The sequence below is a fragment of the Xylaria bambusicola genome, assembly GCF_022495145.1.
Source record: "Xylaria bambusicola strain CBS 139988 unplaced genomic scaffold F5B22scaffold_2, whole genome shotgun sequence".
NCBI lineage: Eukaryota > Fungi > Ascomycota > Sordariomycetes > Xylariales > Xylariaceae > Xylaria > Xylaria bambusicola.
In genome coordinates, this window is record NW_025953555.1 from 852177 (window position 1) to 874892 (window position 22716).

At 48.7% G+C, this 22716-nt stretch overlaps 9 protein-coding genes across 9 annotated transcripts; 6 read left to right on the top strand and 3 right to left on the bottom strand.

Moving 5' to 3' along the window:
- The first annotated feature begins 46 nt into the window (after positions 1-46).
- F5B22DRAFT_156089 (von Willebrand factor type A domain-containing protein) lies at positions 47-3930 on the top strand. The gene is made up of 3 exons (XM_047969197.1): positions 47-1564; positions 1686-1777; positions 1894-3930. Exons 1-3 carry the CDS (start codon positions 619-621, stop codon positions 3592-3594), a joined length of 2739 nt encoding a protein of 912 aa, XP_047835750.1. The 5' UTR covers positions 47-618; the 3' UTR covers positions 3595-3930.
- Positions 3913-4431, top strand: F5B22DRAFT_641534 (phosphatidylethanolamine-binding protein; the record flags this gene model as incomplete). Its single annotated transcript, XM_047977999.1, has 2 exons — positions 3913-3944; positions 4011-4431. The coding sequence occupies 2 exons, from the start codon at positions 3913-3915 to the stop codon at positions 4429-4431; spliced, it is 453 nt and encodes a 150-aa protein (XP_047835751.1).
- Positions 4432-6518: 2087 nt separating this feature from the next.
- On the top strand, positions 6519-7201 carry F5B22DRAFT_641535 (marvel domain-containing protein; the record flags this gene model as incomplete). Its single annotated transcript, XM_047978000.1, has 3 exons — positions 6519-6557; positions 6617-6838; positions 6902-7201. 3 exons carry the CDS (start codon positions 6519-6521, stop codon positions 7199-7201), a joined length of 561 nt encoding a protein of 186 aa, XP_047835752.1.
- A 295-nt stretch (positions 7202-7496) lies between these two features.
- On the top strand, positions 7497-10722 carry F5B22DRAFT_585591 (glycoside hydrolase family 3 protein). Its single transcript, XM_047973505.1, has 6 exons — positions 7497-7917; positions 7980-8297; positions 8354-8511; positions 8565-8959; positions 9009-9405; positions 9460-10722. Exons 1-6 carry the CDS (start codon positions 7824-7826, stop codon positions 10396-10398), a joined length of 2301 nt encoding a protein of 766 aa, XP_047835753.1. The 5' UTR covers positions 7497-7823; the 3' UTR covers positions 10399-10722.
- A 52-nt stretch (positions 10723-10774) lies between these two features.
- F5B22DRAFT_156291 (Deuterolysin metalloprotease family-domain-containing protein) lies at positions 10775-12686 on the bottom strand. Its single transcript, XM_047969198.1, has 5 exons — positions 11956-12686; positions 11573-11887; positions 11405-11430; positions 11166-11272; positions 10775-11081 (listed from the first exon to the last, which is right to left on the bottom strand). The coding sequence occupies exons 1-5, from the start codon at positions 12438-12440 to the stop codon at positions 10953-10955; spliced, it is 1062 nt and encodes a 353-aa protein (XP_047835754.1). The 5' UTR covers positions 12441-12686; the 3' UTR covers positions 10775-10952.
- A 2221-nt stretch (positions 12687-14907) lies between these two features.
- On the top strand, positions 14908-17152 carry F5B22DRAFT_641538 (uncharacterized protein; the record flags this gene model as incomplete). Its single annotated transcript, XM_047978001.1, has 4 exons — positions 14908-15757; positions 15814-15820; positions 15871-16545; positions 16612-17152. The coding sequence occupies 4 exons, from the start codon at positions 14908-14910 to the stop codon at positions 17150-17152; spliced, it is 2073 nt and encodes a 690-aa protein (XP_047835755.1).
- A 223-nt stretch (positions 17153-17375) lies between these two features.
- Positions 17376-17739, bottom strand: F5B22DRAFT_641539 (uncharacterized protein; the record flags this gene model as incomplete). The annotated part of the gene is made up of 2 exons (XM_047978002.1): positions 17376-17560; positions 17685-17739. The coding sequence occupies 2 exons, from the start codon at positions 17737-17739 to the stop codon at positions 17376-17378; spliced, it is 240 nt and encodes a 79-aa protein (XP_047835756.1).
- A 1538-nt stretch (positions 17740-19277) lies between these two features.
- F5B22DRAFT_156441 (mitochondrial carrier domain-containing protein) lies at positions 19278-20936 on the top strand. The gene has a single exon (XM_047969200.1). It carries the CDS (start codon positions 19400-19402, stop codon positions 20738-20740), a length of 1341 nt encoding a protein of 446 aa, XP_047835757.1. The 5' UTR covers positions 19278-19399; the 3' UTR covers positions 20741-20936.
- F5B22DRAFT_156431 (TfdA family taurine catabolism dioxygenase TauD) lies at positions 20687-22639 on the bottom strand. The gene is made up of 5 exons (XM_047969199.1): positions 22302-22639; positions 21763-22249; positions 21638-21675; positions 21207-21474; positions 20687-21139 (listed from the first exon to the last, which is right to left on the bottom strand). Exons 1-5 carry the CDS (start codon positions 22579-22581, stop codon positions 20974-20976), a joined length of 1239 nt encoding a protein of 412 aa, XP_047835758.1. The 5' UTR covers positions 22582-22639; the 3' UTR covers positions 20687-20973.
- Between the last annotated feature and the right edge of the window lie 77 nt (positions 22640-22716).

Sequence of the window (22716 nt, forward strand, 5' to 3'; positions counted from 1 at the left end):
CTACCAGGTAGGTACCTAGGTAGGTACTGGTCCTCTCAGTCAAATCTACTATAAACATGTCGTCGTCATGCGTGTTGATACTCTTGGTAATTGACCATGACTACCTACCTATGTAGGTGGGTATATACCGGTAGGTGCTTGGGTCAAAGGACGGCGGTTTCTAGGCTGCTGTATCAAGCCGATTGATCCTGAAATCATATGTCCACGTTGGATTCATGGTTATTGGGCATGAATGAGAAGGATTCTACTGCCTTACAACCTCAAAGGCGCAATGTTCTTGTTGGAAAACGGTGTAGAGCATCTCAGCTCCTTCCATGGCTCAACAACAGGCAAGTAACACCGTTCCTCTGAACACAATGGCCAGTCATCATCATTATCAAGTCATCACACTGGGTGTCTAAGCACAACTTCAAAACACCACAAAGACATCCTATAATATGCCATATCAGACTAAAGTCAGGCTGCCTTGGTAGGATATTGTTGCTTTATCAGGCTACCTACCTAGGTGACTCGACAAGGCAACCAATCTTCATAAATACCTACTCTACCCGCCTGTGAATCAACCATATCTCAATCTCCTCAGTTCTTATTCTCTGCTCACCATCCGCGTGTAAACATATGAACGCCGTCTGCAGCATGTCCAGCATCAACTACTCCGCACCGCTTTGCGGTTTGTGGTACCACTCGGCTAGACCACCAAACCCTTATAGCCCTCAAGCCAGCCAACCGGTATGCCTCCCTCAACTTGGCATGAAGGCTCATACCGTAATCAAGGACGTCGCTTCGCGAACAATTTTGACTCAGACCTTTTACAATGGAACCAATGAGCATTTAAAAACAACAGCCTACTCCTTTCCTCTCTATGATGGCGTAACTGTAGTTTCATTCAAGGCTACCATCGGCGATGTCCAGATACATGGAAGCGTTAAGGAGAAACAACAAGCTCGTCGCGAATATCGTAACGCAGTCGACAAGGGGACGAAGGCGGGTCTCCTAGAGCAGCTGCAAGAAGCTTCCGATGTCTTCATTACGAATTTAGGTAGTATTCCAGCCGGGGCTACAGTGATAGTCGAAGTCACTTACATAGGGGAGTTGAGACATGATGCCGAATCTAATGGCATTCGGTTTACCATCCCGTCATCCATTGCTCCTCGCTATGGACCGACCCCTGGCGATATGGCCCCTTCTTCAACTCTGCGCACGCCTACTGATGCTATTGGAGTGGTTGTGGATTTTGAGAGTCCTGAGGGAAGTTCTATCCAGAAAATCCAATCTTCTAGTCATCCTATTGCTATCAACATTGGCCGTACGACTAGCATGGCAACTACCGCACATATGGCTAACCGCGGCTCTGCTACACTGTCACTTGATATTCCCTTTCTTGACAGGGATTTCGTCTTCATTGCGTGTATTAAGGACGCAAACTCTCCCAAGGCTCTCCTAGAAACTCATGCCACTATTCCCAAACAGCGTGCACTAATGGCCACACTGGTTCCTCGATTCAACATAACGCCCTCCTACGGTGAAATCGTCTTCATAGTCGACCGATCTGGTAGTATGGAAGGCAAGATGGATAGTACAACTCTCTCTACATCGAGGTCATTTTTATTTCTCTATATGCCAGCCGCATCGCTTCTTAAAAAATCATCTCATCTCTCGGATCATTGCTAACCCTAATATCTCAGTGATAATAGGAGCTATGACGGTCATGCTCAAGTCTCTTCCCATTGGAACCAAGTTCAATATTTGCTCATTTGGGAGCACTCATTCCTTCTTGGTGTGTATTCAAGCCTTTATCCTCCTATTACACCTAAGCCATGCTCGTGTATCATTCGTCAGTTTTAAATATGTCTACGATTTCGACTCTGGACTAATGCAATTCTATGCACACAGTGGCGGCGAAGTAAATCTTATAACGACACGACCTTGAACGAGGCATTAAATCATATAGACACTTTTAACGCGAATTTAGGAGGCACCGAGATGCGCAGCCCAGTGCAAGCTACGATTGCTCAACGCTTCAGTGACATGCTCCTCGATGTGATCATACTGACCGACGGGCAAATTTGGAACCAAGAAAGCCTGTTTAACATGGTTAAAAAGGCATCGGAAGACTACAAATGCCGCTTCTTCTCTCTAGGAATTGGCTCGGGAGCTTCAACGGCGCTTGTTGAGGGTATAGCCACAGCTGGAAATGGATTTAGTCAGTTTGTCGCTGAAGGAGAAAGAATTGATACGAAGATGGTTCGACTGCTTAAAGGAGCGCTAACTCCACATATCGACGACTATAGCCTGGAAATTAAGTACAAGCAAGATGATGATTTCGAGATGATCGAGTCTATTGGGGAGGCATCCAAGGTCAATATCACAGCACCAGCGACGGTCATGAGTCAGAAGGCGCCGAAAACATCGACCTCTTTCTTCAGCGATGTCGATTCTGATGGTGACACGGCTATAACGGTTCCTGAAACAAGCAGCAACAACTTTACTTATCTACCAGCCATTTCTTCACCTTCTATAATCCAGGCACCATGTCAGATTCCTGCTCTGTATTCCTTCTCACGCACAACAGTATACATGATGCTCGATCCGGACACCTATCACAGGACCCCTGAAGCCATCGTTCTCCGCGCAACATGCTCAGATGGGCCCCTTGAGCTTGAGATTAATGTCGAGGATATTGGGAAAGGCGAAACTATTCACCAACTGGCAGCGAAGAAAGCCGTATCCGAACTCGAGAAAAACGGCGGTTGGCTTTCATCCGCTACGGACAAAACAGATAGCACCCTTATCAAGAACAAGTACGATTGCCATTGGGAAGAGATCGTGGAGCGCGAAGCTGTTCGTCTTGGTGTGAAGTACCAAATCGCTGGCAAGTGGACCTCATTTCTCGCTGTAGAAGAAGACGCTGAATATGAAGCTGTCATCATCACTGCGCAGCTGCCACGTACATATGTTAGAAATTCAAATCTGGCACAAAGACAAGACCCATCAGATATAGTCCAGCACCAGGACTTCCAAGCGTTAGCTGATCTCTATTCGAGTAATACGCCAGGACGTTACATGGCGTGGCCAGATTCCGTTTGTCGCAAGAGCAAGGCTGATGGTACTACGGATAGTGACTTCGTAGCTTCAGCAGCTATGGCTTGCCTAGCGACACCTTCTTATCAATGCCGTATAGATACAAGGGCTGATTTTTCTAGCTCTCTTGGTTTAGAAGCTGAAGTGCTCGGACCTAGCAGAATCGATACGCCTCCCGCAACTACCCGTCTTCAAAGTTCGGCGTCGTACTCAATCCGCAGAGGTCTTGATAGTGGCGTTGACTTGTACCACATAGTTCGACTACAAAAGTCCGATGGATCTTGGGACTGGGATCTACACCTTCTTGCCGCCCTAGGGGCAACTCCAAACCTAGGAACGCGGGATGCGGTAGTCGCCACGGCTTTAGCTATCGCCTTCATAACGAAGCATATGGCTCGTGACGCTGAGACCTGGGAACTCATCGTGCAGAAAGCAAGAGATTGGCTTGGCCAGCAGCACGGCGTTAATGTGGAGAAGGAGATCAGCGATGCTGAGAAGCTTCTGCAGCATTAACTATGCAGATGGCAATCTTGATAGGATTATCTAACAGGCAGTGTAAAATAAGTTACCGTTCAGAGCTGACCTGAGTAATGGTGGATGATTGGAGTGAAACCAGGTTACCTATCGGTTCTGGTCTCATAAGGGGTTAACACTACTATGAGTAATCGATCATAAGCGATGATCTGCCATAAATGAATTTACCTGAAGCGATTTCTACAGCTATCAGATGTCTAGTGAATAGAGCTGCTATGTGAAGCGCTGCCAAGAAGGCCAACATTGAGGCACGATCCACCGTTGGTATGATTTTCCACCAGTAATACTGTTCCTACGATGCATTTCCTTCTTGACAAGCTAATGCCGATGTAAGTTCATGAAAACAAGTTCACTTATACTGAGCCCCCTCGTCTTCTTTGACTGGTCAGCAACAGTGAGCTACGTCCTATAGATCTTAAAATATCACTCGACGAGCACCAAGCGGCGCTCGCGGCATCGCTCGCAAAAGCGAATCTAGTACCTGGGTCAGCAGCGGGCCTCATCCCTGATGGGTTTCGCCCTGCAACCAGTCTACACGTCAGTTTCGGCAGCAAAGCGGTAGAACTAGGCACCTTCCTCCGCGTCGGGGAATGTAAGCGGGCGCCAACGCTTGTGTTCACAGCTGCGGCGGACGCGGGCGAGAACCCCTCCTACGGCTTGATATTCACAGACCCCGACGCGCCGACGCCGGACGAACCCAAATTCGCATTCTGGAGACACTGGGTACTGTCCGGGTTGCGGCCGCATAGCGTGGATGCTGTCGCCACGGCGTCGCAGTTGACGGCATATCTTGGTCCTGGGCCGAAAGATGAGTAAGACATCTTCGTCGCCCCTTGTTGAAAGAATGAGGGGGGGGTTGGTAGTCTAATGTGAAACGTCGTATAGTTCGAAACCGCATAGGTATCTGTTTTTACTGTATCGCGAGCCTGAAGGATTCAGTGTAACGAAGGAAGCCGTTGGTGGCGAGGAGTTTGTTCAGCGGCGATCGTTCAGACCGGCAGAGTTTGCAGAAAAACACGGTTTGCGTCTTGTTGGAGTAAACTGGATGTCGTGTGCTGGCGATGGCTGGGAAGAATAATAGCCATCGCTCCTGCTCAATCTAGATGCGATGTCGCCTTATGTGCATCTCAATTCCAAGGCAACTTCTTGAGGTATTGAGTGATCACACACTTAGGAGTTTCCCAATTATATACCTGTCATTGTGTGCAACCTGTTCGAATTCGACTGACATGGAAATTCTGTGAGTGCAGAGCGATAGAGTCCCTTATCACTAGGGTATCGCTTGTTAGATCTGATACAGTGTATCAAGGACTGATCGAGATTGTGTTAGGCAAAAAATGCTAACTTGTATTTATAGATATGGACTTCACTACCAGCAGTCAGAGAAGGCCTGAAGTATCTATCGGAGGAAGACAGGGTGCAAGGTCCAACTTGTGACACCGGATATCATTACCGATAAACCATAGTGATTCAGCTGACGAGTTCCGTCAGTTGATGCCTTTCTCGATGACTTGTAGCGCTGCGGCTATGGCTGACTCTTCACGTGCTATAATATATTAGACCTTATCAGTCTCAAGGAGAGCAAGTCCAAACCTCTTCGTTAGATTAGGATATTCCCGTGACACATACTTGCTCGTTCACCTCGGTTAAGAATAGTACGCGCACCAGATACCTACTTAGGTAGTCTGTAAACAACAAACAGCGCTGCTCACTGGTCGCCTTTCCAAGCCCCAGCTCCCGGACCCCGGCCCCGGCAGAGCTGCCGCCCCTCTTCTCCAAGCTTCTGCGCCAAGGGTGCGGCACAGACCGATATCTGTTCCTACCTAAGCCCCAACAGCCCCAATCCCATACTTACGTACTTAGTATAATAGGATCTTGGATCGTCTTACTTAGATCGGAATGACTGCGAGCAATCCTAAATTTAGAAACTTATATACAGTTCCCAACCTTGGTGCCATATACAGAGTACTAAATACCTAGCTGTGTGGGCTCTGTACCCACTATGAGCCCTGGCGATCCTTGACTAATTTCCCAGCAGCCGGTGGCTGGATACTATGTATGTAGTGCTCACAATCCGACAACTAAGTTGCAACGACCTGTAAGCAGTAGGAATGCTACAGCGCCGGCCTTGTCGAAGAAAGGAAAGATCCATACGCACCAATAAAACGCTGGTCCCGGACGCGGGGTGCCGTGTCGGCGCATGGTGGCATGTTACATGGGCCATCCGGGTGAGATGATGACTCTTACAGCAAGGCAGACACAAGGGCTTGGTTGCCTGGAGACACGGTTCTTCTCACGACTGAAGATATCAGCGTTGGACTGGACCTCGGCACTTATGTCTCTGTATCTGACTTTTCTATCTCTATTCGTAATGACGATTGTAGAACCATTAGCGAAGCTATTGCTATTCTCGTTAGATATTGCACAGTGGCTGGCATATGTGCCAGATATCGAGGCAGCCTCTACTTTGCTAGCATGGTATACAAACTCAAAAGGACATATGTCCAGGCAGTATGCATGTGCGATGAGCGCCAAATCCTAGCAGCACCCAAGAAAAGGGCCATGGTGGTACCCCGTAGTGTAGCAGTATTAAGAAATGTGCAGCACTATATGAGCTTGCCGCCAACGAGAAAACATAGCCCCCAATAAGAGGATCTGTTCCTGCAACCCGCGCCCCTAACACTCATAAGTACTAGGGTCGGCATGTCCTATAAGGTCGCCTTACCTCGCGCTGGTGCCCGTGCTTGTCCTCTCTCTTTCTTGTAGTTGCACAAAATAAAACACGAGTCGCTGTCTAATGGTTCATCTCTGAAGACTCGATAGGACCGGGGAGGTACCAACTCATTATCTTATTCTACCTGCAATAGTATCATACACCTCGAGGACCGAGCCAGGATTTCATCATGCTGAACATCGCGGCGATCGCGCTGAGAGGCTTTCTGGTGAGTTTTCTACACTCTCAAGGCAATATGATAGGCGCGCTAACCATCAGCACTTCAAGGTCATCTTCGGCGCTGTAGTCCTGGGTCTGTCTGTAACACTGGCTAAGCAACAGGTGATCGGATCGCCACCAGCTGAAACCTCGTTTTACAGCTTTGCTGGCGCTTTTGGCCTTGTCGCTTCTGCCATTGCCATCCTAGCCATGATCATCGACAAGGTGCCTCGAGTCGGTGTCATCGTCGCCGACGGCCTAGCATCATTATTCTACCTAGCGGGCGCCATTGTACGTCTCGACGAGTTCAATCTCTCCCACCTGGCAGAACCGTGTTAACGCTGACTCATTTAGGCTTTGACGGTAGCTCTGAAGCCCGTTTCTAGCTGCACCTCCTCGTCGGCGAGACCGAGATCTGAGCGGTTCGCGAACAAGCTGCTCAATGGCGGATGCAACAAAATAGACAATCAACTATACTGCCCTAATGCTGGCTCGGGTGGCGGCAACAAAGTCGATTCGTATACATCAGGGCGTTGCCAAGAAGTACAAGCAGACTATGTGTTTGGATATCTAGCCGCCGTCTTTGGTCTGGCGTCGATCATCGTGACATTCCTCACCCAGAGACGCACGCCATCAACTGGGACATATGTCTAGCGCTCACTCCGTCATCCGCTTTTGCTTCCGAGGCAAAAACGGGGTGTAAGAACGCGAGACATGCTGCAAGTTGCAGGTCCAAAGGGAATTTAGTCTGGAAAGAGACATGCTATAGGCAGGTAATGAACAGGTCACACACGTAATGACGAAGCTGGTTTCTGTAAAAGTTGGGGAGGGAATGGTCTAGCCTGCGAGTGGCTAATCATGTCGGCCACGTGCTTTAAAGTGGCCTTTAGGTAGCATCGTTCTAATCAAACTGGTCTGTTAAAGACCATCCTACAACCTGCCAGGCACATGCCATATTGAAACACCCCCATCATTCGAGAATAGCCTCCATTCAACTAAATCCTCGACATATTCTAGATAATGATTGCTATTGTCTGTGAGCGGGGCTATGAGCCTGCAAGCACCCGATCGCGGCCCCGCAGCTGCCCGATCTCTTCGGGTGGCTTTTCACCGACTTTCGTCACTGCCAAGTCCGCCATGCACCTGGGAGCATTAAACCAACCTCCTTCAATCGTTAATAAGTCAGCCATATCGCCTATCCCAGAGTTGGGTGATAACTTGCTCTCGTTCTACCTCAAGGTGGATATATTAAATTGAAAGTGATGCCCGTGTCGTGATGCGGTTTATATCCTTCTCGGCACTCCAAGTGCTACTGTACGGCGGCGTAGCCACATCCGAATATGCACAGTCTCCCCTAGTCTATCCCTCGCGTGAGTTTAATCGTATCGCGTCAATTGCAATGAATAGACACGCTGATGACGCTCTCTCAAAGCTACCGGGAAGGGTGCTGGTACAGCATGGGCCGGCGCCTATGCTCGTGCTAGAGACCTCGTCAGTCAAATGACACTGGAAGAGAGAGCTAATATTACTCGCGGCTTCGCTGTCCCGGACAATACCTGCGCTGGGAACACAGGAACCGTGCCCAGACTGAATTGGCCTGGTCTTTGCCTTCACGATGCGGGTAACGGGGTGAGAGCGACGGATCTAGTTACCTCCTTCCCATCAGCTCTTCACGTGGGTGCTTCTTGGGACAGAAACCTGACTTACCAAAGAGGACTTTATATGGGTAAAGAGTTCAAGGCAAAAGGAGGTGGGTCTGAGGGCCCCTGACTTGTATCTGATGAACGTTATTTTAACAAGATATAGTCAATGTGTTGCTGGGACCTAACGCTGGACCTCTTGGACGAACACCTCTTGGGGGCAGGAATTGGGAAGGCTTTTCGGTCGACCCCTATCTTTCTGGGCAGCTTGTTTCTGAGTCCATTATAGCTCACCAAGAGGCTGGGGTCATCGCTACCTTAAAGGTACCTTCTCTATCATTCGCGTACATCATCTTAGCTAATCCTGTCCCATTTAGCACCTTATTGGCAATGAGCAAGAGACGTTCAGGCGCCCCTACTTCGGAGTAGAGGCTGAATCTTCTAACATTGATGATAAAACGCTTCATGAGTTCTATCTTTGGCCTTTTGTGGATGGTGTAAAGGCCGGGACTGCTTCGGTTATGTGCTCATATAACAGAATCAATAACACTTACGGCTGTATGAATAGCAAGCTGATGAACGGAATACTGAAGACGGAGCTACAGTTCGACGGTTTCGTAGTACTTGATTGGAACGCCCAGCACAATGTGAACAGTTCTAATGCTGGCTTGGATATGGTAATGCCGTCAGGGGGCTCCTTCGGTACCAACCTCACCGATGCCGTGAGCAATGGGACTGTTGATGCATCCAGAGTCACAGATATGGCAACCAGGTGAAAATTCTAACTCCCGTTGATCCTATTTCATCTGACATCCGGGCAGGATCATTGCTGCATGGTATCTTGTCGGCCAAGACAATTTCCCGATACCAGGGAAAGGAATGAAGAATCTCACGCAACCTCATGATCCAGTGGATGCCCGTATTCCGGAGTCCAGAGACATCGTTTTGGAAGGAGCAATTGCTGGACATGTTCTAGTGAAAAACAACGACGCACTACCTTTCAAGAAAAGCCCTGTAATGCTTTCTGTGTTTGGCTATGATGCCACTGTACCTGCAACCAAAAATACCGATATCCTTTTCCAGCTCGGTTACACTTCTTCACAAGAAATGGGCCAAGCGGTATTAGGCACCGAGGAACACTTCGACCAGGCAGCAAAAGGTGGAACTATTGTTACAGGTGGGAGGGCTGGCGCCAACGGCCCGGCATATATCACTGATGTGAGTTTATCATGCTCTTTTGCCTAGTTTGCAAGGTAACTGACAATGCCATAGCCGTTGAGCTCCATTCAACATCGTGCTCGTCAAGATGGTACCTGGGTAAACTGGGACCTTACATCTTTCGACCCAGACGTGAACGGTGCTTCAGATGCTTGTCTAGTCTTCATAAACGCCATTGCCACGGAAGGGTGGGATCGGGACGGTCTGCACGATGATTTCAGTGACGGGCTCGTCCAAAATGTCGCAGCCAAGTGTTCAAATACAATTGTGGTCATCCATGCAGCTGGTGTCAGGCTTGTTGACCAATGGATTGAACATCCCAACGTCACCGCAACTATCATGGCGCATCTTCCTGGCGAAGAAAGCGGTGAGGCCCTAGTTAAACTCCTTTATGGGGAGGCCGGATTCTCGGGGAAACTTCCATACACTTTAGCTCGCAACGAGAGCGATTACTCGGTGTATAAGCCTTGTGGACTTGTCTCGCCGAACGATACAAGCCCCCAGTGTGATTATACGGAGGGCATATACGTTGATTACCGAGACTTCGACGCGAAGAATATCACGCCACGCTTTGAATTCGGGTTTGGGCTAAGTTATACCATGTTTGAATATTCGTCACTTTCTATCAATCCCCTCCCAGGACTGTCAAATTGCGTGGGCAAGAAATATCCGTTCCCGACGAGCGACGATGTATGGGAGGTTGTGGCCATGGTAGAGGCAGAGATCACCAACACAGGGTCAGACTCAGGGGCTGAGGTTGCGCAGCTGTATCTCGGTATACCGAATAGTGCGCCTAAGCAACTGCGTGGTTTTAACAAGACATCGCTACTATTACCGAATGAGACGCAAATTGTGCGTTTCGAGCTGACACGGCGAGATTTCAGCGTGTGGGATGTCGTTGCGCAGGCGTGGACTATTCAGGCGGGGAATTACACCGTATGGTTGGGCGCAAGCAGCCGAGATATTCGGTTAACGGGCAATATCGAGGTTTAGAAACCCTCGTATTATGCTGCGATTGCGCAGATCATGCTGGGTTCACATTATTACGAGGCCTCTGCTTGAGCTCCAGACAAGGAGTAAGATAAGCGCTGATGACAACAATGACGATAGCATGATGTTATTTTAGGGCCAATTGAGATGAGCATGCCGTGTGTCTGCCGTGTGTCAAGCCTACTTAGATATGAATAGTCTAGTTTATAGAGCGCACATCTCTTCCTCATGTAAAGCTCAAATACTGTAGGGCTAGAGTACCAAGTGAACGGGCTGGATTGCACATTTCCCCCACTCATGCAACTGTCTTACACGGGGCGATCCGTCCTACGCTGGTATGAAACAAAATAAGTATATAGCCTATGCTGATATAAGACTGACTATTTTCACCAAGCCTTGTTTCATAGTCTTTGAGGCTCGTTGACTGGTCGATACTTTACAGGCTTACGTGCTCACAGATGACTATGGGGGTGTTTCAGAACGAATTATACTCTAATAACACTTTTCAAATTGAAAATCCTGTATACAACTTATTGTATATACCTATCGAAATATATCTAGCTGCTGCAACCACCAAGACGTACACTACCGGCGTAAATCTCATAGGTGTCGGCGTTAGCAGCCGCCTGAGAGGCCGAAAGCTGCTTGGCGGCAGCCTGGCCGTATGCGTAGTCATCCGTACCGTACTGTAGCGGATAAGTGTCAGGCCAATGTCACAAGACTAATTTCCCAGAACTGATGGGTTGCTGGGTCAGCATGAGGGAACTTACAAGATGGGAGAATTCGTGGAGGATAGAGCCGCCCTTGTCGTAATCATCGTCGGCACAGTTCGATGCTAACTCCGGGAAGTCCCAGTATCCGTTGTTAGGACAGGGAACTAAGCATGTTAGCTTCGTCTTGTAATGTGGGAGGAAAGGAAACCGTGAGGGAGCCAGGGTGAGACTAGTTGGAGCGACCATGGCTCTAAGTCCTGCTATAATGATAAATGATTTAGGAATTTCAAACTTACCAACCACGTTTGCTGAAGGAACGGTGCTGTTGTAAAAGCAGGGTTAGCCATTTATTATGAAGTAAAATTTTGGGATTGTTTCAGGGTATGTATTGCTCTGGTACGAGTTATAGAACTCATACGCTTCATATGAGTGGAAGTCCAATGCATGGATCAAGGAAAACTCACTATAATAGGGCAGAGCCGTCAGTGCAACCACGGTATGTGTCAGTGCAAGAAATTGTGGGCGAGGTCGTCTGCACGCCAGTGATATCGGTGTAGATGCTCTTGACCTTAGACGCTACGGAGGTTGATTTAAACCAGGTAGTGAAATAAGCGGCCGAGGTGCCAGCTGCGGTTGCAGCGGCGCGAGACATGGAGATAGCGTCGTTGACGCTCGTTTGCAAGCTCGAGGTCTGCGAAGAGCTGCAAGAGCTGTACTTGACGCTGCGCTTCTGAATGCGCGAGTTGACGACGGGTTCGGCGCGGGCCAATAGGTGCTCTCTGATGCCAAGTTAGAACTCACTAATCTAATTGCTTTTGTGAATTCCATAGTGCCAGCTACTACGTACTCAGCAACCTTGCTTTGATCAGGAATTATGGTCATTGTGTTAGAAGTAGCCTCGCAGTACTTCGTCTCCTTCAATGACGTGGGGGCGGTGCTGCCCGTCACATAGTGGAAGCCCTGTAAAGCATTGATCTTGGCCGCTGCAACACCAGCGAGGCGGTAAGTAGTGGCCGTGTTGACTTCAGTATTCACTGTCTCGCCTGGCTGGATCGTCTGGAACATCTTGGAGGCAATACCAGTTTTTCGGTACTTGACGAAGCTACCCTCAAAAGGAAGGGCCTTGCCAGAGGCGTCGGACACCACGAAGTCTTTAGTGGCATGATCAAGGAGAACAGTGTTACCCTTGAAGACGGTGATGGCCTCGTTGGCGGTATTTGTCACGGCCACTTGAGCAACATGTCCGGTAGCGCCAGTAAGCTCAACGGAGAGAGGGCAAGCAGCCATAGCAGCGCCGGCGAGGGCGGCAACAGGAAGGATATGTGAAACCATGGTGAACCAGATTTAACCGTACACTTTACTCGGTGACTGTCAAGAACATGTGCTGCTGAAATCTGGTGAGATAACGCGGGTGATAGGGCCCTTAAGTATTCCATGATGAGACAACGAATGGCACCATAATAGCAGGATAAATGATCCGTCCATTCACAGCATGCCTCTATTTCGACATATCTTGGCCAATCTCCAATTTGAGTAGTCCTGCCAAGTCCAGCGCCAAACGGGCACTTCCGACGATGCGATAAGGAAGGAGATTCCATCTCGTGTCGTCTAGGCAGCCAATCTCATAGCTAGGAAGCTGAAGGCTGCAAAATGCATGTGTTGATATTATGCGCTCCATGCCTGACATAGCAAGTCGCAACGTTGGATCGACAGTCAACTATACCGTATCAGGCAGGTTTCTTCTCTTCTTTACAACGCCATCCGACCCTTGGCAAAAGCTTGACCATGTCAAGCTTTTTGTAGAGAACTCTTGGGACCTTGGCTATCAACTTCGAGAGTACTTGAAGTGATTAAGGAAGCAATCGTTACGAAGGTGACTACGCGACGGGCGTTGCTAGCGTGCATGTGTAAGCAAAGGTGAAGAAGATGCTGCTGCACTAAACGCGGCAACTGTTTATCTACCAACTGGACTCCTACCCCGACCTTGTCTGATATGCCTGGGGACACTACCCACTCTTCGAATTTACATATAGTGCCAAGCGAGACGGATCTGGGCCATAATCTGCCGAGGTCGGCAGATGGGATTGCATACCTTGCTAACATCAGGTCTGCCTGCAGAGCCCTTCCGAATGAACGCCACTTTGTCGTTGGTGGAATGTGGTTTCTCGAGCAACCCGGTCAGGTGGATTCTTGTTCTGCTGTGGTTGCAGTTAAAAAGAAAGGGAGGAAGAAGCAAGAACAGAGGTGCTCGGTCATCGATATCCTGCTGCAAGGTCAAGATTAACCATCTCTTTATCAACCGCGAACCAAGGATCAACGGATTTGCCAACTAATCAATGCCACAGCACCATTCTTATGTGATATCTGGAGGTGATAGATACCACTTCCATATTCGCCACTCCTATGAGAAGCTTCTCCGGCGTTCGTCGATCACATACATTACCTAGTCCACCAAAGTGAGGAAAGTGTTGTCGGGAGATAGGCCGGATCAGCATTATCTACGCAAAGACGCCTACATGTGCTAGGTAGATACATGTGGCTCGATATGGCATCCGTCGGGATGTAGATGTGGATGTGGGGCAAAGATGCCCGACTCGGATGGAATCGCACAAGGTTTCCCTCGAGGTTGGTGTAAACCCCTAATTCAAATGCCTAATCTAGCATAAACGACTACTACAATATGGCCAGCCCACTTTCGGTCGAAGTATTCACGATAGGTAGGTCCTCAATAATGCGTACGCGGCCGCTTCAAATCCGTCAGACTATGGCTAGACGTGCTTACCCGTGTAGGCAGGAGGCAGGCTTCTGAGGAGCCATCTCTCACCTGGTCTGATTACACAGTACCTTCTCAACGCCCGACTTCACGCCTGATCCATTGTCATATAAGGAGACCACTAGATACTTTAATGCAGCGTAAATTAAGTAATCCACGATCCGACTCGGAGGCTCGAGGAACTAGCGGGTGAACAACCACCAATATGGTCCCATGTATGTTACACAAGATGACCGCGCCGAGCACTCTTGTACGTGTGACACCATATCTGCAGGTTTCGGTTGTTACACCCAATAGAAATCAGACACACAGCTCGTGTTGGAGAATGAGGCTATTCAGCCGTCGCTTGTATGAGACGTATCGACGGGCCTCGAAAGTGATGGTAAGAGTCTGTCTAATCGTGGTCAAGGTCAGCCCTCAGCCCGCGTTATAATACAGTAACATTATGTAATAGAGCATATTCATGAATATGCTACCTGCCATCGATTTGAAAGTAGACGTAGCTCGGTAGTTTAAGCGCGTGGAGTGACTGATGTCTGATGTTGGCCGACAAGCACAACATTTCATAGTGCCGACACGGTGTGTGCACTATACTACCTGCTAGCATAGGTACCTACTTAGGGTAGGTAACATAGGTGACGTGTCGGTAACATCCTCTACCTACTGCCTACCTACTGGTAACAGGAGCTAGGTACCTACCTAGTGTACGAGCTAGATACCTAGATGTACCTAGCTAACTACTGTAGGGAAGTACATAGTACAGTAGGTAAGCTACAGAGCTTGGGCCACCAGCTCGCAGAGGGAAACAATGGCGTTGACGTCAAATGTTTGTGATGACCTCAGATTTCCAACTCCATATAACCCGGATACCCAGCTAGATACCTAACTACCTGCCTACATATGTAGGTATCAATTGAGTTACTAGGTAACCTTCTGACGTGGGTAAATAGCCGGCTATGCCATAGCGCTCGTTTTTTGTTACTTGTGTTATACTGTACCGGCGCATTCCCACTCTAAAACCCCAAAATGACCGAGCCGGGGGGCTTGAGTGCCCCGCAGCTTCGCGCTCTGCTGGACATCTTGGTCCATCATGAGACATATGCTGAGGCTCAAAGCTTCCAAAGTCCCCAGGCCATCGAGCAATATGGGTGGCCTTTCGTTGATCGCGGGAAAGATGGCCGTCCAGCCAAACCACATGATTTGTCGTCATCGCCATTGCTCCAACTCCTTCTCACAAGACTGATCTTGAGAGCACCGGCTGCGAGAGACCTATCGGCCGAGTTCTGGCCGGTCAAATTCAAGGGCATCATGAAGCGGTTTGGGGACGCTGATCTATCCGATAGCTATGACAAGGGCACATTGGGCACTCGAAAGCGACTCGCCACTGCGGCGTCCGTTGTCCACGCGGCAGTTACCAGGGGGCTTCTCTCGGGCGTCTCATGTGACCATCTGCCGAACCTACACGGGCAATACGACAGAGCAAAGGCTCAAGATCTTGCGGATTCATGGCGTGATTGCATATGTCATCTTGTCTACGGCAATCTGATTCACGAAATTTTTGATCAGCTTGCCCGTACCAACGATCTCGAAGCACATTCTCCTGCGCTCAAAGGGGCCGTTGAATATGCCTCCCTTCATATTGCCACGTTTCTTCATCAAGTATTTGTTCTTTCACCAGAGGGCCCTTATTTACTCAAGCTCATCGAGAACATACATAGGTTAGTTCCATACACTATGATTGGTCAAACACTCCGTGTCGGCAACGCAGCGAGCATGATCAATGGAATGAGTAGGCTGTTTCTCTCCAAAGTCAGCATAGGAGCCATCTCGAATTGGATGGGTTTGACCTCGAATGCTGCTGACGGAATGAATTTGAGTGAGTTGCTCCGCTAGTGTTCCGAGTTGTGAGATTGCTGACTTTGCGGGATTCAGTGCAAAGGTAATTCTTGGCTGATTATATCAATATGGCCCGGATCTAACGAGCTTTAGGATAATCTCATTAGTTCTCGAATGGGATGCTGCAGAGTTTCGCAAGCTTGCTGATAAGATCAAGTCGGACAAAGACAGCATTTCCAACGACCACATGGGAGTGATCGATAAGCATCTAGCGTCGGACCGACTTCAACGTAAGGCGGTACAGAAGAAAAGTATGGAAGATCAGATATCGATCATTATTGCGATATTCGAGTCTACAAACACGCAACTTGCGGAGTCTCTGACTGATCGTCAACATGCTTTATGTTTAGATTATTATGCAGCTAAACTTGCGATTAGGGATCGAGAGCGTATAGTAGATGTTCTGTGCAACTCTGCCCCTGACCTAACGACGGCTATCGTTTTGGAAGCGTTGGGAGCGCTCGACCCCATGATTCGCGTGGTCCACAAGAATGTAGATCTCCGGAAACATCTCAACGCGATAGAAACTTTTGTTACAGATTTCATCAAAACCACCAAGCCTAAAACAAACGAGAACAGCTCAGAATCAAGGATGCTAACCGTTGAGGATTTCGTGGGGCTCATAGCTAGAAATCGTCACTTACTGTGGGCATACCTTCACGACTTTTGTGGTGGCTGTCCAGATCTAAGGGATATATGGAGGGATTGGATGACAGAGTACGCGTTTGGACTTCTCATATTCCGTTCAGCAAATAGTTTCGTGATCCTGTCTATCATCTTGACGTCAAAAGGAATTATCTTGAATCATGTTTACTAACTTTTCATTCGGGGTAGTGCTATCAAGCTATTCCGGCAGCAATCCAATGCTGAAGCAGATGAAGAGCCTTTCACACCTGACGTAAAACCAAGGCTCCGGGTTGCTTTTAGTAATCTTGCGGAGGATCAGAGAAACGCTGTTCTTGAGAAGCTCGACGCCCATTCTAAACACCTTGCAACACTTGAGGAGCTATCGGAACAGAAAATGCAAAAGATCATTGACGCTGCACATGGGAGTAGCCCGACTAGTGGAGGAGATATGCCGGGTCCTGGGATTTTCGCATCGCGATGGCAGGCTCTTCTCGATGAGACACTTATAACTCCATCACAGCCTAATGGACCGCTTCGCTCAGGGAAAGATGTTAAAGGCATTAGAGCAGCAAGGAAGACCGACGAGCAGGGCAGTCCCGAAGTATTAGATACGAAGACAGCCACTTCGGAACGGTACGAAAGCACCAGAACCATACCACCCGACGTGTCTGTCGTGATTGATACACTTGGACCGGAGTTTAGAAGAATGGTTGCCAATATAGCACAAGATGGCTTGCCAAAACCATGAAATAAACTATAATTATGAATAATGTAGAACCAACCCCATTCAATTAACGTACTTATCATCCGGTCTAAAATCGAGAACACCCAGGTGCAATGAAACACGCCATCTTTGTGAAATATACATGACGCCGCATTGAATTTGGTGAAGTAGAAGAAGAATTTCGCCGAATCTTTAAAAGGTTAATCGCTTTCATTGCGGACGGATGGGAGTGTTTCAAGGGCACCTACTAGAGTCCAAGCCCTTTAGTAAGCCCGGTGAGACTGCTGAGCGGATCCTTGGGTTTGGCGGTGCCGTTTGTCTTGAGGGCTTTGTCATTAGCACCAGGAAGATGTGTTCCAACTTGCGAAAGGACCATGTCGACAGGAGATGAATTATCGCCGATCTGTCTCGGCTTCATCATCGCAACGGGCACTGCGGCAGTCAAAGTCAGCTTGCTAAGTCTACATTGAGCGATGCATTCATTCCAAATGAAAGAAGCATATCGCTTCGAATGGTAGAAAAGGAGACGAAATATGATAGAGATCTTGCAACTGACCGGCAATTGTGGTGGCAGCCAGAATCGCAGCAAAAGAAACAATAATCGACTGCATGATTTCTGTAAAGCTTCTCTTGCGTCGGGGATGGAGGATTTGATAGAATACGCAACACAAGGGCCGACACTGCAAGTTGTAGAAGATAGATGAACGAACTTTGAGGAGACGAGAACTGATAGCCAATTGCAGAAGCTGGTCAGCTATTTGTACACGACGCGTGTGCGCGATCATCCCTTCCCGACAAGAATGAGATCCCTTGATCGTCTATTAGATATTAGATTGACTCAAGATGACATAAATCATGTCTTGTTACTAGTTTCAATAGCTGGTAGAAGTTGTCTTGGGGTTTTCCCATTTAGAACATGAATGGTTGGCCCTTGGAATGTAGTAAACACTCGCCATGTTGTGAATACATTTGTGAAGTGAATTTTCTGAGACCGAAATCAACATGAGGTGCTATGGATCGGCGCAAGATTCGGCCTCTTTACTCGGGGTCACAGATGAAATTTCTTTTGCTCATCCCATGATGATCCCATTAGATCTTCAATCACGTCACACATTCCCTGCACTCTATTGTTGCAATTCAGTTCAAGACCTGATGAAGTAAAGGCGACGATGCTTAATACCTCACCTTTTCGCAACAAGAAATATCTGCTCAGATCATCACTCTGACTCCGTCATACAGATTCCATACATTATCGCAGTCGACCAACGTGAAGTAATGCGATGTTGGAGTACTCCGCCGGGCTTCAAAACAGCCCTCACCGGGACAAGGTCAATGTGAGGATCAGTGATTCACAGTGGATTACAATACCTTGAGTCATCTGGCAGATGGCCAAAACTGTGTATCACATCAAGGAGTCCTTAATTAACCTCAAGCCCATCGACACACCCCCTAGAACAGCGAGTGCTCGATTCTAGATATGTACCGAAGCGTGACTGGGCCGCATGTCGTCAACCGCCATAATCCATGGGTGTAGGCGTGTTTAACACCAACAGATCCTCCATCATCTCGAAAAACTCTATCCAGTCCTTGCGCTCGGGCGGCAACGTGTATTAGCTATTGAACGCGAGTGCTGCTCGTTTCTACGCGCATCCTATAACACACTGCCGACCGATTCTAACCTGCGTCAGACCGTAGGTAAGGTACAATAGCTGATTACCAGGAAGAAGGGCGGGCCGTATTGAAACAAGGTAGGAAGTGGCTGTACCAAAACAGACCCTAGGTAGCCACGATATCTTGCAGAGTCCCTTTTAAGGTATTCAAAGCCTTTGCCACGACTAGCTCGTGCCAATTTAACAGCTTAGCTCGGTGTGAAGGTACCTATGATAGATCATCATGTGGTAAATGCCGCCGAGTATAAGTAGACGCGAAACTGAATTGCTTGCAAAGATAGGTCCGGTGGGTTTTTGCTGTATACTGTATGCTTAAGTAGGTAAACGGTGTATCACGAACCTCAGGGCGACGAAAGATGCATGGGCACCTGGCAATATCCCTTATCAGGCAGTATGCATATAACGAGGGTGGCTCAAGTCTACTACTATGGACGGGTACCGGACCCGCCTGTTTGGTAAATATTATGGATTTGTGGCGCAGGAAATACCTCGTGCGGTCTTTAGGCAGATCTCCTTCGCAAGCGCAAGGTCCAACCAATCTTTAGTTTGTAGCTAGTCTGCACCAAACGGTATCACGACCTCGAAATGACCTGGAAAAACAATGCCGTCGGGCCGTGATGACGGAGTCCGCTTGAGCCAACATAACAACCTATATAGAGGCGTCCTTCCAGTCGTGCCACCAGATGGTGCTCTCGAGAACCCGTCGAGGAAGAATGCTGCAACAGCCGCATCAGCTGCTGGTGTTCGTGCACTGAGCGCTCAGGCCATCGCCTTTTATTTTAGAGCTCCCGTGAAGGCCTTCTTCCGGACGCGCGTTGACTATCTCGCCTATGCCAGAAGTGTCCATCAGGCCCAAACAGAACTCCTTGTAAAAGCCGTCGCTAACGACCACACGTCATCCCGGCTTGGCTTGGCATTTAAACAAGCCTGGCAATGGGCCCGTGGCACAACGCCGGGACTACTTACGACCGTGATTCGGCAGCATGGCTGGAGTGTCGTTCCAGAACAGATTCTACCGCCCCTGATAGCTAATGTTAGCGTCGGTGCTCTCCTATACACCAGCTATTTGCAAGTCCTTGGGGCACTTCATGAAGAAAGTTCGAGGTCAACCCGTCGTGTGTTTCCACCACCAGACCCCATTCATACTTTTACTGCGGGTTTCCTGGCTGGGAGCATTCAGAGTCTAGTTGCCGCTCCCCTAGATGCCATACAGGCTAGGTACGACCACCGGGATCTTGTTCAAGGAACCGGTGGTAAACCAAGGAGTATATGGTCATTTTCTGCTGAGAAGTTGCGCGAGATCGGCGTGCGAGGCGTTTTTGCTGGGTGGGGCTTGTCATTTATAAAAGACAGCTTTGGCAGCGCCATCTTCTTCAGCACATTCGAATATGTGAAAGCGCAAGGTTACTACAAGTTTATTACCTGGTATTACAGCGGGCTCAATCGGGATATGGTTGACATCCTCGCGCGAAAACGCCCAACTTCTCAAGATGAGAACAAACCTCTTGTCATCCGACCTCACTATGCTATTGAGCCTATGTTTTTGTTGTTTGCTGGCGTTGGAGCATCATTCGCCCAACAAGTCCTCCTCCACCCATTGACCTATGTGCAGAACAAGCACTGGGACCATTTGGAAGATCTCGATGCAAAGGCACAGAAAGTCAGAATATCTACTCCCGATAAGTCAAAGCGGAGATTCAGGATGCTAAGGGCATACTATCGCGCATACCAAGAAACATGGGCGCAATGCGCCTCAGAGGCTGCATCGGAAGGCAAAGGAGTAGTACGTATGTTATATCGAGGCTTCTGGTGGACCACGATTCGCCAAGTCCCAAGCACCAGCGCAGGTCTGATTATCTTCGAGCTGGTTCGGCGGAAATACGGTAACCGCGATGAACCGGTTCGCGTTGCAACAGATCACTACGAGATTCTTCTTGATTAGGTCCGGTACAACAGCACCTTATTACAAGAAGCAACAACACTAGAAGGGCGTTTTTGTTCGGCTTGAATAGTTTTCACAAAGTTTGCAATATATATTTCATGTAAATGTAGAGAACAAATCACAATACACAAATAGACAGACCCCAATCCACCTGCTGTTCGCTTCTCCGCAGCACGACACCATATTGAGCAGTAGACACGAATTCCAAGCTAAGTTTTGGGTGACTTATGTGCTCAACGGGGCCTATGGCCTGCGCTGCTACGGATATACGGCTCGAGCGGAAGCACTTCATTCTCTACAGTAATACCCTTGTAGAGCCGATCCCACTGCGGTTGAAGAGCCCGCGGGGTCTCCCAGGCATTTTCAGCATCACGTAACCAGAGACGCAACAAATGCCGACTACAGGCGAAATACTATCAGTACATACCAACATAAAAGAAAGGAATTGCGACTTAGCGTAACATACCGTTTGTCAGGCGTGTCTGTGAAGCCGTCTCGTGCATGGAAGATCGCCAAGTTGTTTATATATTGAATATCTCCCTTCTGAAAGTCCGTGTTTACACAGAACCTCTCGCCGAGATAATGCAGGGTGTCGAGAGCTTCTGCCTGCGCCTCGGTGATTGGCGGAATAGCTGGATTACGAGGCAACGCCCCGAAGCCGACGAAGTAACGACGAGCATACTCGAGGGCGAGACGCTCGGGTGTGGATTTCGTCGCTGGGAAGTGGAATATTACTACAACTCGCTCGAGTTAGCAATTGCGCTATTAGGTAAAGCTAGACTAGGCTGTGGGAGCCATGGATACTCCCGAGGGGTGTGTATGGCTTTTAGAGACTAGTAAAGCCTCTACAAACACCTAAAATAGAAAGGGGAAAAAATGACTCAAGGGGCAACATACGCGGTCTCTCCACGAACGGCGCGTCGGCCTTCTCAAATCTATATGATTACGGGGATCTGTCAGCAGTATTCACGCTGTTTGAATAATGACAGATGTTCTGATTATAGCGCGATAGCTCGACTCACATCTCCATTTGCCAGTTCTCTGATAGCGTGTGAATGAGATCTGGTCGAGTGGCTGCTATCTCGTTGTACACTCGCCAGGTACTTGCGAGTTTACTGGCGCCCCCGGAAGCCGACGTCTCGAGCGCAAATAGCGATACGATGTCTCCACGATCTGTGTGAAACACCTGCTTGTCTGTCGTGTAGGCTGGACTGCCTATTAACTTACTATCGTGTGACCACGTCAAGTCTTTGATATGTGTCAGGGTGACATCGGCCTTCTCGCCGTTGAACTGGTGATCCTGGCGTCCACGCACAGACGCTACATGCGAGGAAACACCGGCGTATATAATGACGTTCTCCTCGCGTGTATACTTGTCTACATCTAGCCCCCGCAGCACGAAGAAGCCGTGGCCGCTGTGTAGCTCTGCCGACAGTCCGCGGAGCTGTGTGTGCAGCGTCGGCAAGGGAAACGTCTCCTGACTGATGGCTCCCAGAGGCTTGTTGAGTCCTAGTTATCGTGTTCAGTACTGGTCATATCAGATGTCCATGCCTTCGCATACCTTTGAAATGAGCTACTGCCCGGTCAATCTCGGCCAGGTGTTCAGTGCTAAACACAAAAGTCCAGTCGTAATTGTCCGCTATCGTCTCCCCATCCCAAACCAAATCACCAGTAAGCTTTCCTGGAAAGCCCTTGGGGATAGATGTTGGCAAATTGCCTTCTCGTTGTCGACGTGCGATGCGAGCCTGCCACTTTTCATGATCTGGATGATACGAAATATCTGGCTGGCCGGGAGGTGCCAGAGCCTGTAACCCCGTAGAAGTGACGGTTGCTGTAGTCATTCTGTGTATGATTCTCTTTTCTTCTTTTTGACGCAAGATTTTGGTCCTTCGCGAAAGTCCTACTAGACATAGGCAGCGGTCGTTTTCGAAGTCGTCATTATCTAGGACCCCGCAATCTCCAACAATAATTGCGTG

Coding starts and splice junctions, on each gene's coding strand:
- F5B22DRAFT_156291 (XM_047969198.1), bottom strand. CDS start 12,440: ATGGTTTCACATATCCTTCCTGTTGCCGCCCTCGCCGGCGCTGCTATG. Junction 11,888..11,955: donor GATCAAAGCAAGGTTGCTGA/GTACGTAGTAGC, acceptor ACTTGGCATCAG/AGAGCACCTATTGGCCCGCG. Junction 11,431..11,572: donor GACGGCTCTGCCCTATTATA/GTGAGTTTTCCT, acceptor CTTTTACAACAG/CACCGTTCCTTCAGCAAACG.
- F5B22DRAFT_156431 (XM_047969199.1), bottom strand. CDS start 22,581: ATGACTACAGCAACCGTCACTTCTACGGGGTTACAGGCTCTGGCACCT. Junction 22,250..22,301: donor GGCAGTAGCTCATTTCAAAG/GTATGCGAAGGC, acceptor CACGATAACTAG/GACTCAACAAGCCTCTGGGA. Junction 21,475..21,637: donor GCCGTTCGTGGAGAGACCGC/GTATGTTGCCCC, acceptor AGCGAGTTGTAG/TAATATTCCACTTCCCAGCG.
- F5B22DRAFT_156089 (XM_047969197.1), top strand. CDS start 619: ATGAACGCCGTCTGCAGCATGTCCAGCATCAACTACTCCGCACCGCTT. Junction 1,565..1,685: donor CCGATCTGGTAGTATGGAAG/GCAAGATGGATA, acceptor CTAATATCTCAG/TGATAATAGGAGCTATGACG. Junction 1,778..1,893: donor GGAGCACTCATTCCTTCTTG/GTGTGTATTCAA, acceptor CTATGCACACAG/TGGCGGCGAAGTAAATCTTA.
- F5B22DRAFT_585591 (XM_047973505.1), top strand. CDS start 7,824: ATGCGGTTTATATCCTTCTCGGCACTCCAAGTGCTACTGTACGGCGGC. Junction 7,918..7,979: donor TCCCCTAGTCTATCCCTCGC/GTGAGTTTAATC, acceptor GCTCTCTCAAAG/CTACCGGGAAGGGTGCTGGT. Junction 8,512..8,564: donor GGGTCATCGCTACCTTAAAG/GTACCTTCTCTA, acceptor TGTCCCATTTAG/CACCTTATTGGCAATGAGCA.
- F5B22DRAFT_156441 (XM_047969200.1), top strand. CDS start 19,400: ATGCCGTCGGGCCGTGATGACGGAGTCCGCTTGAGCCAACATAACAAC.